The sequence below is a fragment of the Vombatus ursinus genome, unplaced genomic scaffold (assembly GCF_900497805.2).
Source record: "Vombatus ursinus unplaced genomic scaffold, bare-nosed wombat genome assembly UNPS02014791.1, whole genome shotgun sequence".
NCBI lineage: Eukaryota > Metazoa > Chordata > Mammalia > Diprotodontia > Vombatidae > Vombatus > Vombatus ursinus.
In genome coordinates, this window is record NW_020954569.1 from 76,180,211 (window position 1) to 76,195,174 (window position 14,964).

Sequence of the window (14,964 nt, forward strand, 5' to 3'; positions counted from 1 at the left end):
ATTTTCAATCCTGTTATCTAATAGTTTGCAGGTAACATTTGTAGACAGTTGAATCTTAAGTCTATGCAAAAGATCATGTAAAATTCCTATTTCCCTAGATAACCAACTGTTCTTTAATAAAAATATTACATAATACAAACATGGGCACTTCAAAATCCATTCTTCCCAGTCCCTTGCATTTCAAATTTTTATTGTATTAAACTGGTATTTTCTCAAAAACAGACAACCCTTAATTACGACAGTTTCTCAACTTTAAAAAGTCAACTGTCAGCCTGTATAACACTGGATATGTTAAGTCTCCTAAAATCAGAAGCCAGAAAATTTCAAAACTAATGGAAAGTAAAAATTCTTACTTACTTAAAATGACAGAAATTAAATTTGGCAAAAGTAATGACTTTTATTTACAAATACATGTATCAAGATTACAATAGAAACACTAGTGAAACCATCTGAACAAAAGCAATGATTTATTGGTAATGGCATTAAAGGAAACATTGACAGTCTCTGGCTAGGGTCAAGCAATTATCCAGGAGCCGTAGATAAAGTGAAGATCCATTTTGATTGCAATAAGGGTTTTCCAGTGTCTTCTGCATCTTAATGGCTTTCTCCTTTCTTACCAACTACCTAGAAAGAAAGAAAAGTAAATCTGAATGCATAATTTGATTTGGAAATGTGCATTGGTTTTAAAAATACAAACAAACCTTTCCCCCAAAAAAACCAGTATTAATTTTTATCACTGCATCTTTTTGGCATGCAATCTACTTTCAGTACTGGAGCAAATTGTGACCCCGCCCCCAGTCACTAGGTTCTCAAGACTGCCATGGAATAAATGGAACACATGCAGGTTTTTTCTGGCTTTTCCACACAGTTTTCCAAGCACGGTTGACAAATTTAGAAAAGTTAAGAAAACAAAAAGCTCCTATATGAGTAAAGCAGAACATATTTTCCATACTATTAAAAAATTTTTTTAATTATAATTAAGTGCCTACTGAAAAAAGTGTGAAGTTAACAGTAGCCTAAATCCATCTCTTCATGCTGTTGACAGGTTTCTAAATTTCTTCTACAATGTACAAACATGCAATAAAAAGATGATCAAAAACAACTAATTTCTGCACCAGAGAGATGCTATTTTCCTTAATGCACACTGTTTTCTACTAGATTCAGTTGTTTTCAGTTGATTCTAGCATACTGGCTTCAATAAAAATAGAAAGTTCTAAAAACGTAAGTAAAACCATGTTTCTGTCAAAAGATCTAGCAGTTTATTTTTGAATTAAAATACAATGTTTACATCCTAATAATACTTAATCCTAAAAGTCTACAATCAAAGAAACTGCATGTTAACAGCAGATATAAGTGAATATAAAATGCACTACAATTCACCACTTACAAAACTGTCTCCTGACAAGAGCAGTTTTGTATCATGCAACATTCATGCCAAGTCACCAATATACAGGCTGTCCCAAAAATCTTTTGTGCAGTTTTAAGCTATTACCTTATGTTTTAATTTATTTCTTATCACATTAAGCTTTAAAAGCTTAAAGCTGCATTAAGACTTTTGAGACACCCTATATATGACAAATGTAAAAAATAAAGAATATGGCTCAGCCTAACATAGTGAGGGACTAAGTTCAGAATGCCATCTACTGCTTCAAAGGTCATTTATAGGTTTAGGGGACAGATCAGATGATCTTTCAGATCCCTCCTTGGCTCTAGCATTCTAGGACTCTAAGCATAGGTTTTTCTCCTATAAAGGGGAAAATATTCTAATGACTAACAAAACTGGATTTTAATTCCAGAAAGAACTACATCAAGAAACTTTAAAAACTAATAATAGCATACACAGTTTTAAGACTAGGGAATTGGGAGCAGAAAGGAGGAGCAGCTAGGTGGCGTAGTGGATAGAGCACCAGCCCTGGAGTCAGGAGGAACCGAGTTCAAATCTGGCCTCAGACACATAACCCTCACTAGCTGTGTGACTCTGGGCAAGTCACTTGCTCCCAATTGCCTCAAACCGCCCGCCTCTCCCGCCCCCCAAAAAAAGAACAGGCAATGGAGAAAGAACTAAAGAGTGTTTAAGAACTACCCAGGGCAGTGAAAGAGATTCAATTGTATCAAGAAATAATTTAAACAGATTATTAAAAGCATTTATTCTTCACTTGTATTATTGTGGCAACAAGCACAACAGTGAGCTTTTGGATTACGCAAACAACAACAAAACAAAACCAAAAAAAAACCTCACTAATATATTAATTAAAATGTTAGCAGATGTGTAACAGTGAAGATACAAATCTGCATACTGGTTTCACAGGTTGATACCTCTCAACTTGCCAATGTGTATTCTCTGTAAAAAAAAGAAATTAAGCATACCAGTACATTTGGATTTCCCACCCCCAAGCCCTAAGGGTTTTTTCTTCCTTCTTCTCTGAGCCCATACATCACTCCACTGACTAACAGCATCTAAGGTACATCAGTACTGGGCACAAAAGATTTAGTTTTTGGAAAAAATTCAGACTGCCTTCTATTTTAATATTTACCCCTATCCTACCATCTGGCCCTGAGCTTTCTGTTATGCTGGGCATCTTTAATCTAAATTTTTTAAGCTTAAAACATACGGAAGTTAGATCAAAAACAAAAAAGAAATAACTACCTCTTAAAAGCCTTCTAATCTATCAGGATACAAAATGAATCAGAAATAAGGTAGCTTGCACCTTCTCCCACCCTTCTCCAACTCCCAAAGCCTTCCTACCCAAAACATCATGTGAGTACAAAAGAACATGAAAATGTTATCATGGGTTAAGCAATATTTAATTTGCTAATTGAAACAAACTAAAAGATACAGGATATCCTAAAAAAAAATAAAGCAGCCTTCAGGACTGATTATTCCGTATCACATTAATTTAGCAAATGTAAAAATTAAGTAGAATTGTACTTCAAATCATGATTCAAAGTACAACTTCTTTAGAATGTTTTATGAAATTAAGTACAAAACAGCGGAAAATTAAAAATTAACAGAAAGCAGTATAAGACATACGGTATGGTGAATAAATAAAAGCACTTAGTTGTAAAGAAAACAAAATTAATAGCCCAAGTGAGAGAAATGACTAAGGTGGGAATTGAAGAGAGATGGTTGATGAAATATGGATACAAGAAGGCTGATCCAGATGATAGGAGCTGCAGAGAAGGCTCTTGCACCAGCAATGGTGATACTGTGGAAAGGGTGAGAGCAGACAGGTGCTAGATGAGCAGAGAAGCAAGGAGGGGAGTAGAGTGGGACAAGATCAATCTTTATATTACTTCATTTAAAAAAATCTTCTGTGTTTTTAGTTCATTTGAGTTGGATTAATCAGCTGAAAAATAAACAGACAAAAGTGTTACAAAAATAGCTGGCAAATGTGAGTGGCCAATTTAGAGGATAAGGGGAAGTACAGTTTCATTACAGTAATAAAAATCTGCTTGGCTTTTTATTTGCGTGTCATTCCCACAAAGAAATAGAGACAGAAAAAGCACCTACATCTTTGCTAAATACCTATTTTTTGCTCATTTAAAGACAATAGCAATTTTGGTTTTAATAAAAGTAGTAAAACAAAGCAACCTACATAAATAGCATATTTTAGCACCAAAAAACCCCTACTCTACTTCCCCAGATTTTAGACTGCAAGCTTGTCATACAACATTAGAGATTTTATATTTTATTTTTCCCTCAAGTTAAAATTCATAAAATGATCCCGCCTCTCTGAAAACATTTTAAAAGCTAATTAATGACTACTGCATCAATCCAGTTTGCAATCAGTAACGTTAATTTTACCCACTCTTATTTTAAATCAATTGTTATATAGCCTGAGAAATCACATGATGGCATGTGGGGGTGGGGGGATGGGGAAAAAAGAGAATTCTAAGGTAAAAAATTCTGTTCACATTCAAATATGAATCCTTTAAGCATTACCAGAACTTCAGTAAAGATACAATGTTAGCAATACAATGAGAGTCAACTCTCTCTCCCATCCCAAAGATAATAAAGCTAAAAGATTCTATTTTCTGCTCTTCAGAAGTGTTACAACAAAATATTCACTGCTATTTGCTTCACTACACACATCAAATACTTATTCACTGTACTGAACAGAACTGCCTAGGTTAATTTTAACTTGACCTGAAAAAAATTTTTTATTAATAAGCCCATTTGGACTGAGTAAACAAAAGGAAAAGAATTACACTTCTGGCCTTGTCAGCAAGCCTCATGTTCCTTGATTCCATGCCTTTGCTCATGCATTTTATTCCAACTTATAAAAGACCATGGGGCAGGGGCTGTTGCTTGTATATCTCCTCCAGTGCTTTGCAAGCACACAGATATTTGTTGAATGAATGACATGGCCTCCCTCCAATCACAACTAAATGGGTTGGCTGAAGTTCCATTACCTTGCCATGAAGACTTCCCAGAGAATCTTTCTCTCTTCTGAACTATGCCTATGCTACTATTGACTGGTACCTGTACCAATCCTGTAGTAACTCTGTGACATTTCTTTCATTACCATTGGTTAGATAACTTTCTAAAAGTCTTATATAACTTTCTAAGTATTTATACCTTGGCCTTCCTAACTAGACCAGAAATACTTTTAGTTAACAGGAAATGTGTTTTAGATTTCATTTTCATCTCCACTAGTTAAATAGTTATGTAAACAATAAGTGTTGAATTTCATATCAAAACTCATTTTTAAAATAAGCATTTCCTACTCTATAGAATGTCAACTATCAATTCCAAAGAAAAACTCAGTGTCATAAAATCCCTACTTTTTGACTCATTTTTTGCTTTCAACCAACTGAACTGATATTACATATATCACTGACACATATTTGCTAAAAACAACAAAATAAGTGACTACAACAAGAAAAACAGATTCATGTAGGCCTTCAAAAGGAAAAAAAAGTACATGTAATATTTACTAAGTCCAAATAGGTAATCAATTCTTATTAACTAAACATGTTATGCTGAAAGAACAGGAATGGAGGGGCAAAACATAAAAGTGTAATAACAAGAACATTAAACAAATTAACGAGATAAATATAAAGCAAAGTACTAAAATAAACAGGCACACAAGTCAAGGATAGTATACTTGTAACACCTTGGTGGCCATCCTGAAGGAGGCAGGTCCTGAACTGGTCTTCAAAGAAGAAAACAATATTGATTTGGCAAATGAAAATAAAGTTGACTAGATTAGATGTGAGGGACAATGAAAGTAAATGCATAAAGACCAGGAAGATATAACAGTAATAAATACAAGTAAGGAAACTGAGTATAGACAGATGAGAGATGAAAGATAAAAGGTATATATGAAGTTTATGTGTGAATATATTAAAAAGATCTTTGAAATCAATTGTTAGTATAAACTGTAGTGAGGGATGACAATTATATGGGGCTAGAGTCAGAAAATTAGAAAAATAGAAACACAAGCATATGCCATTTACAGGGTTATTAATAACCTGCAAAGAGACTGTAAGTGAACAGAGGACACTGGAGTACTCCAGATGAGGCACAGCACAGCTAAAAACTGTTTAAACAAAGTGCCATTTGACTTTGACTGACAAAGCAGTCAATCAACTAAGAACTGGTTGGTTTGTTTTTTTTGGTTCACACCAAAATTTCCCCCATTGGCTACAGTTATTTTTCAACGTTTCATTTAATTCAACAAATCTAGGTATATAGTTTGTTTGAGAAAATAAAATAGTTCAAAATGTGATTAACTTTCTGGAACCATGACAATACTTGGGAATTTCATTTGATCATAGACTTGTAGATTCATCTAATGCAAACCTCATTTTTCAGATAAAAATGAGGTCCAGGTAAGTGACTTGCCCCAAGAGAGGGCTGAGATTTGAATCCAAGCCCTCTGACCTCAAATTTGGCACTCTCCAGTATCCCATGGTTTCCCACCCATATCCAGCTGAGATATTTATCAATGTTTTCTGTTTTATAAAGAACATGTGATTCAATAAAACCATTTACAGTAAAGGATATGAGCATGTCCCACTCCTGAATTGACTAGCCTCCTCACCTCTATTCTTTGGAACCAGCCCCTTCAAGACTCAGCTCAGCTCACCTTCTCCCTTCCAGAGAGCTTGACTGATTCCTGGTTGTTAGTGCCTCCCCTTTTCTAACCTCCCCCATACCAGTTACGTGTATTCTATTTAAGTATCAAACCCTAGGTCCCCAAAGCTACCACATATATTCAGAGTTCTCAATAAAGGTCAGTTGATATTAAAATATAAGCTGTCTTTTTATATTAAGAATACTACAATATTTAAAAACTAGATATAAAGTTCCACATCTTGTGAAATGCACTCAGTCCACTTTTCTTTTGGAAATGTAGTATTTCTGTACAGCAGATTCCTTAAACTGCTTTGTTTTTAAAATATATCTTCAAATAAAACAATAATCAAAATCTTTGTACCACTGCCCTTTAAGTTGTTCACTACAAGGTTCTACAAGTACTTGGCAGTCAAATATTCCATTTATTCCAACTCTTAACTTTAAGCTCCAAATGCTAGCAATATTAATGCCAGCCATCTTTCTTTCATTTCCCCTGTAACTTGTCTAAAGTACCATTAGCTAACACCCAGCATACCAAAAAGAATTAGATGTTAAAGATACAGCTACTAAATCCAGTAAGGTGCCTTTTAGCTGATGAGACAATACATCTTATTTGATAATATAACTATAATCCCTATGTAGAAACTCAAATTTCACATTGTTCCAGGATAGAAAATATGATTGTATCACTTAACAGTAACAAAATAAATGTAAATACATTTTCTTTAAAGAATAATCTTTAGGCTTCACATTTCCTCTAGGAAACCATTATTTAGAGCAAACTTACTCGTTTGAAGTCATTCATATTTGTTGCTTGAACTGGAGTACCAATAAATGTAAAATATGAAACTCTTGTTGTTTCTTCTTCACCTTGATTGGACTGAACAAATAACTAAAATAAAGAAGAAAAGGAGTTTTTGTTATCTACATTTACCAATGAATTTTTGATGAATGTGCAACAACTTAGATTTTTTTTTATATTTATTAAGTAATTTCCTTCAGGTTACATCTAAATTGCATTACAGGTAAAAGTAAATGGAATTAAAGAACAAAAATGAAATTTAAAGAATGTGTTCCTAACACTATATCTTTCCAGGGCCTCCTTATACCATGACTTTCACTCACTTAGTTCTTCTAGTTTCTTACCCTTGCTCTAAGTGTTGCCATAGTTAAGTATAATACATATATACACACATACACACACAAACACACACACATACACACACACAATAAGAAAAAATAACTGTTGAATGGCAGAATTTCTGACGTCTTCAGAACACATTGTTGAAAGGTTCATGTAGAAAGTAATCTCCTCGAAGGCAGGGGCCATTTTTATCTTTGTCTTTGTATCCACAGTACCTAACACAGTACTTGGCACATTGTTGCTGTTCAAGCATTTCAGTGTGGCCTGGCATATAGTAGGTGCTTAAATGCTTGCTGAATTTAACTGATTAAAAACATAACTCTTCAGATGCCTCAGAAGGGACCCCAGGTCTTCTCATTCTAAATCCTAGGCTACCTGATGTTTAAGCTCTTTACTACATTTAGAAAAAAAAAACATTACTTGAAAATTAGTATATTAGGGGGCAGCTAGGTGGCACAGTAGATAGAGCTGTGGCCTTGGAGTAAGGAGGACCCAAGTTCAAATTTGGCCTCAGACACTTGACACAGTAGCTGTGTGACCCTGGGCAAGTCACTTAACCTCAATTATCTCACCAGGAAAAGACAAGAAACATAGGACCTCCATTTTCCTGAAAGGCTTACATTTAACTGTTGTGAATTTTTTGTTTTTGTTTTGATGATTCCAACTTCTGCTTTTTTTTGATTCACCTGATGCACAGTAAATTTTGTTACAGTCTCTTATTTTTATGTACGTCTTTGTTTTTTAGGTGCGTTTCTTATAAGCAACAGATTGTGAGGTCTTTTTTCTTATCCAATCCGGCACTCTCTTTCATTATATTGAATTATTTAATCCATTCATATTTTAAATTATGTTAGGTTTATATTTCCCTCCATTTGTTCCTAATAACTTTTTTCTTCCCAAATTGCTTTTTCGGTTCCTATTCCTTTTTCTCCCCCCCTCCCCTTTTTTTCTCTCTCTCTCATTTTGATGAGCCAATCAGGATTAAATGACTTCTCCAAGGTCACACAGCCAGCAAGTAGGATTTGAACTCAGGTCATCCTGACTCTAATGTTCTCTCCAATGCACCACGGAGCTGTCCCTCTATTTCTTTTCTTTTTTTTTTTTGCTTTTTGGTGAGGCAATTAGGGTTAAATGACTTGCCCAGGGTCACACAGCTAGTTAAATGTCAAGTGCCTGAGGCCAGATTTGAACTCAGGTCCTCCTGACTCCAAGGCTGGAGCTCTATGCACTGTGCCACCTAGCTCCCCGCTCTATTCCTTTTTGAAGTCAGAAGTTTGACCCTTCAGTTATTTTTTTAATCTACTTTAAGGCAACCCAATTACCATAGGTTCTCATTTATTCTCATTCTCTAGTTTTGGAATTTTTTTATTATTAATTCCTTTTTCTTTCTTTTATCTAGTTATCTAATTTTTCTCATACATAACCATAAAGTACTATAGATAACAAAATTGAAAATCAACCAGATTTCTTTAGCTGACTTGCCCAGGTGGCTAGAAAATGATAGTAATGGTGGTGGTTGTGGTGGTGGTGGTGGTGGTGGTGGTGGTAGCAGAAGCTAACATTTATGCAGGGCCTACTATGTGCCAGACACATACTAAGTGCTAATAAGTATTTCACATTTGACCCTCACAATAACAACTATTATTCTCATTTGACAGTTGAAGAAACGGGCAAAATGGGTTAAGTGACTTGCTCAAGGTCACACAGCTCATAAGTGCCTATAGCCAGATTTTAATTCAGCTCTGCCTGACTCCAGGCCCAGGGCTCTATGCACTGCTCCACCTAGCTGCCTATAGTATGTGTATAAGTCCAGGATTCTTTTCACTCTTTTCAAAGTCTGTTGGTATCGAAGCTGCCTTTGCAACATTGTTGATAAGTGATCATCCAGTCTCTGGAGGGAATCTCTAATCATGAAAAGCTCACTGCTTAATGAAGTAGCACATTTCTAAATGGAGAGCTCTAGTTGTTAATGCTTTGTATCAGTCTCCCTGTCATTTATACCCACTAGCCTTCTATAGCTACACAGAAATTTTAAAGAATTAAATATATCTTTAAAAATAATTTACTTTTAAAAAAGGCTGATTTAAGTTAAGCCAACATTTTTCATATGCATTTTATAAGACTTCAAAATGTAAAAAATTGGCTAATCTATAATAGGGTGGGGGAGGAATTCAGAAGTTTAAAAGAGAAAATTTAAATTAGTTTAGCATATATAAGGATGGAAGTCACTAAATTTGAATAGCTAGTTACATAAGTCATTAACAAATCTTTTTTTGCTTCCATGAAATATTACTTACAGTTACACTGTTAACATTTTGGAATTTAACATAACGAAGTTGGACAATACCATCTTCTTTAATATCATCTTGTGTTAGTTCCAGGGCTTGAGTTGGTTCACTTCTTTCTGCCTCTTCAAAATCCATAGATCGGGGTAGATTGATAAAGATTTTTATATACTTAGGACCCTGACCTACAAGGAAAAAAGAGTTTTTTTAAACCTCTAGATCAGGAACTTTTTAGGGAAACCTTAAAATACTGTGCTAACATCCAATAATTATTCAGATCTTAAGATTTAAAAAGTATATTAGTGGGGACATACGAGCAAGAAGGCCTTGAAATCAGACTGAGATGAACAAAAAGTTACCAAATTCAATCTCTGGGATATTTTCAATTGAATATTAGCATTAATAATTCGCCCTCACTTTCAGGGCATCCTAAAATCTCTATTTCTAAATTAAATTTGGAGGCAGGGGAAGAATTAGAAACTTGCTTAATAAGAAATTCTTATGGGTCATAAACTTAGAACTAAAAAGCAGTTTGGAGATCTAATCCAACACCATTTTACAGATAAGGAAACTAAGGCCTAGTGAAATAAAATGAAGTAATTAAGGTCCCAATAGCAGGAAAGGAACGTATGTCTTGAAAAAACTTTTCTACAGCATTTTTTAAATAAGTGCTTTAAATTTATAAGCTAATTTTAAATGGCACAGTTTGATAAACAGATAAAATATCTAAAAAGACAAGGGAAAATATAAGTTGACATTTGGAGAATAACTTGAAACTCAATCAGTTTTGTTTTGTTTTTTTTAAAAAAAGGTCACTTAGCCAACTGCTCAAAACTGAGAAATTATCTATGTGCTCAAAAAGGTTGAACCTTCAAAATCTGGAATTATAAGATGGTCAAAATTTCCTTTCTTCCCTCATAACTTTAATATCTAAATAATCTCAAAACAAATAATTATTTCCTGTCACTGAAAAGTCTTAAACATGCACTAACTACTCACCTCCTTCTATTATATGGCAGAATATGTTGCCATACTATTAAGGAAATGTTACCTCTAATAATCTGGGTTTCTAAAGCTAAAATTAGGTCTATTTGGAATCCTGAGGAATCCACAGACTTCACTGCCAACTTGGTGTTTCAAATCTTTGAGGGGGAGGAGAATTTTCCATTAAAGGCTCCAAAAGAACAGTAAATTTAAAAAATAATAATAACCTAGCATCTTCATGCCTTGGATACACTCTTTACAATACCTGATATTTAACTTTAAATGTTTGTAACCTCCAATTTTAAAATATTCCCTTTCTAAAGAAAATGCCATCTTCCTACAGATTAATCTGAATAATCATATATTATATATATCTTAATAATCTGAATTAATCATAAACACCTATGCTTACTATAATCAAATTAACTACTTCATTTCAAGAAGTAGAATTTTATTTATTCAATGTTTATTTAGGATGCATACTATCTGCAGAGCATTGTGTTAGCCACTGAGGAGCACAAAAAAGATTAGCTCAAGAAACATAGTCTCTGACATCATTAAATTCTAATTTTTTAAAAAAGTTATCTATGAGCTGTTAAAACAATGAAACTTAATTTCAACACTTAATGATCTATTAAAATTTTATAATGACATTAAATCATAAAGAATATATTTAAAGTTTATTTTTAAACAGAATCAATTTTTTATCCACTTAAACTAAGGCAGATGTGCCACCCCAGTGAATTTAAAATCAATACTAGAATTCTGAATGCAAAATAAAGTTTCTGTAGTGAGTAGTAAATAGTATTTTTTAGTTCATGTCACTAAAGATGTCAAAAACTCCTCATGCCCATTTGATTCTTCTTGGTCAAAAAATAACCAAAAAAAATTGAATAACTAAAAATTTTAAAGCTAACAGTCAAAAGAAAGGCTATATTTACTCACCATTATCTGGTCCTTGAAATTTCATGGAATAAAGCTTAACAGGCTGATTGAAAGCCACAGTAATAAGCAGCTGTGAAGAAAATATGAGTTTCAACATCATGAAAAGTTTAAGCAGTGATAGGAAAAAAAAGTCCAGTATTTCAATCCACATAAAATATCAAAGACTGGAAGAAAAAGTTATTATAGGTGTGTATAGCATTAAAAATCTCTCACTCCTCAAAGTAGGTTGGAAATAAGAGAAATGTAGAATAAAACACTTCATTTTTCACCTAATACCCCTCAAAGGAATAAAGACAATAAAATATGTAAATAGCTCATGATGCAAGCAATGTCGGAAGACATTATATACATACTATTATATATACGATATACCATTGGGGGAACTGTGAACTAACTATTTTGAAAAATATTTTGATATTATGCAAGAAAAATGTCTCAACTATTGATAAATCATTTGGCCATCCCAATACTAAGCATATATACAAAGAAGGTCAAAGTCAGAGATAAGTCCCTTACATACTAAAATATTTACAGAAACACTTCCTGTGGTCGCAAAAAATCTGAAAATGAGATGTGTACCCCACATTATGGTATATGCAAGCAATGAAATGTATCTCACCATAAGGAAACATGAACATGAGTAACTCTGAGACATGAGAAGTGTTTTATGAACTCGTGCAAATTGTGTCAGACTTTTTCAAACTGTCAGTTATCTTGAATTGTTTTTTTTCCCTCTTTTTATTCTTTGTTATGAGGAATGAGCTCCAGCAAAGGATAGAAGGAGGTGTATAGATACACAGATATATCTCTATATATACCTATATACAGATCTATACCTATATGTGTGTATAGGTCTATATATAGGTGTGTGTATGTGTGTATATGTGTGTGTATGAACATGTGTGTATAGACATGCATGTGTGTACATACATACACATGTGTATACACATACATATATACATGTGTGTTCGTGTATACACGTGCATATATACACATGTGTGTTTATATACACACACTAGATAGATAGACAGATAGACACACACACACAGTGGGAATTTTAGGTGAAATAAAAACAAAAGATGTGAATAGACACTTTTTTTTAAAAGTGCTTTCTTTGGCCAGAATCTCAGAAGGTAAAATGCTGCTCCTGGCAAACTTTCCAGGAACAGAATGAATGGATTTTTTATGTTTTATGATGTCAGGGAAGAGATATTTGAGACTGGAGAGTTGGGAGCAGGAACCCTTTTCTTAGCTCTAAAATGCCCATCAAATTTTTACTCATAGACTCTTTAACATTTAGTATTGCTTCCAAATTTTGAGTTAAACATTACATACCTGTTCATCACAGTCAGATTCCAAGAAGGAAGGGTCTTTGCGTAAACAATTATCAAATCCATGCTCATCGCTTTCATTAAGACATTCACATCCAGCTTTGTTAATAAAGGGCATTAAATCCATCTGGGGGAAAAAATTAAATTAAGATTTTAGGGAAAAGATCTAATGCAAATACCTTAAAAGTTAAGAAAAAAATAATTATTATAATTCTTCTCATTATTAATTGTTAAAGTAAATACATATATAATTTGTAATTCTTACCCCATCTTAATTATTGACTGAAACCTACTATTCATCACCAGATACCACCAGTGCCCCAATCACATATCAAAATCAACTGGCTGCTAAATATTACTGCAGATATTAAAAAACTTGATTCTTTAAAAAACACAACTATCTACGTGACAAGTACATCACTTAATTCTGCAGAACAGAACAATCTTCAACTATGGAAAAAAAAAAGATTTCCCCAGTTATATTAGGTACCATTTATCTTGACCAAAGAGCAGAAAGAATTAAAGTCTAAAGCAGGGGTGAGAAACCTGTGGTCTTCTAGGTCCTTGGGTGCACCTTTTGACTGAGTCCAACTTTTACAGAACAAATCCTTTTATTAATGGGATTTGTTCTGTGAAATTTGGATTCAGTCAAAGAGCCATACTTGAAGACCGAATGGGTCACATGCAGCCTTGAGGCTGCAGGTTCCCCACCCCTGGTCTAAAGGCTTAGCCCACTCAATAATAAATTTATTTGGAAACAACTTACTAATCTACAGACTGCAAATGATTTAACCACATATTTCTCAAACTCAGCAGACTGGAGCAGCAATGCAAATTTAAGATCTCTATAGAATCTTTAAAAATCCTACTTCTTTTTTCCCTCAGCCAGGGATCACAACAGAATAGAATGAGTCAAATTTAACAGGATCAAGTATGATACAGATAAGTGTATTACAATGTCATTCAAAAAGATCAACTTCACAAGTGCAGTGTAGGAAAATGATGAAATAAAATTTCCTGTGAAAAAGACCTAAGGTAGCAAACACTAAAAGCTTTCCCAATAAATATAGGAATAAAACAAAAAAATTCTTTTCTCTGCTATTATTTGAAACCATTTTAGAAATACTAGCAATAGCAATAAGAAGGGAAAGAAGTCAAAAGGCATAAAGATCAGCAAAGGCAAAATTATCCTTGCTGCTGTCATAATCATTTACTGAGAAAATCCTAAATTAAGACAATTAATAGCATCAGCAAAGTTGCAGGGCACAAAATAAACCCATATAAATCAACACTATTTGTATACAGTAATTTCAAAATCCAGGAAGCAAAACAGAATCAAAATAGCTACAAAATGCAAAAAATATCTAAGACAATCTACTATAGTATATTCAATACCTATCTTATCTATTTAGCTAAAAATACAAAACACATTTTAAATAAACACTTTATATTCGATGCTCATGGCTGATGCAGTTCAATACCATAAAAATAACAATACTACCAAAATTAATTTGATGAATTAGTGCCATATCAAATTGCCAAAGGGATACTTTAGCGTTAGTCAAAATAATAACAAAATTTGGAGGACCAAAAGTGCTAATGAAAAAAGGTATAAATGAAGGGGAAAAATAGCACGTCCAGATCTCAATCTACATTATAAAATGGCAATCATCAAAAATATTTGGTATTGGTAAAAAGAATAGACTAGAAAAGGAAAAAAAAGAAATAACAATTCAATAACCGTAGTGTTCAGTTAGCTCCCAAATTCTCTAGGAATGTACTCTATTTGGCTAGAAATACTCAGAACACTGGAAAGCAGTCTGGCAAAAATGAAATTTAAAATACCTTATATCACATTTCATAAAAACAATTCAAAATGAATCCATGACATGAATATGAAAGATGATATTAAAAAATTAAAAGCAGACTACTTCTCACAGCTATGAGTTAGGGTTGAACTCTTAATTGACAAGGACAGAGGCAATTAAAAAATAAATTTGATCACATGAAATTGAAAAGCTTTTGTATAGAGAAATTTAACATAGCAAGAATAAGGAAAGCAAAGGGGGAAGGGGCTTTATATCAAGTATTTCTGATACAGGTCTTGACATCCATCTGTAGTGGACCTAATCAAAAATTCTATGATTTTTCTCCAATTCCATTCAGCAGCTAGTAAACAGAAGCAAATAAGGT

The 14,964-nt window shown here is 33.4% G+C and overlaps 1 protein-coding gene across 1 annotated transcript in view; it reads right to left on the reverse strand.

Moving 5' to 3' along the window:
• Positions 1-377: 377 nt before the first annotated feature.
• Positions 378-14,964, reverse strand: part of TXNL1 (thioredoxin like 1) — a 45,940-nt gene continuing 31,353 nt past the window's right edge. Inside the window, exons 4-8 of the mRNA XM_027869070.1 lie at positions 12,776-12,898; positions 11,441-11,510; positions 9,524-9,696; positions 6,870-6,974; positions 378-624 (exon numbers count right to left, since the gene is read on the reverse strand). Of these exons, the coding sequence (XP_027724871.1) occupies positions 595-624; positions 6,870-6,974; positions 9,524-9,696; positions 11,441-11,510; positions 12,776-12,898 (501 nt within the window). The 3' untranslated portion in view covers positions 378-594. The remainder of the gene's footprint in view (positions 625-6,869; positions 6,975-9,523; positions 9,697-11,440; positions 11,511-12,775; positions 12,899-14,964) is intronic.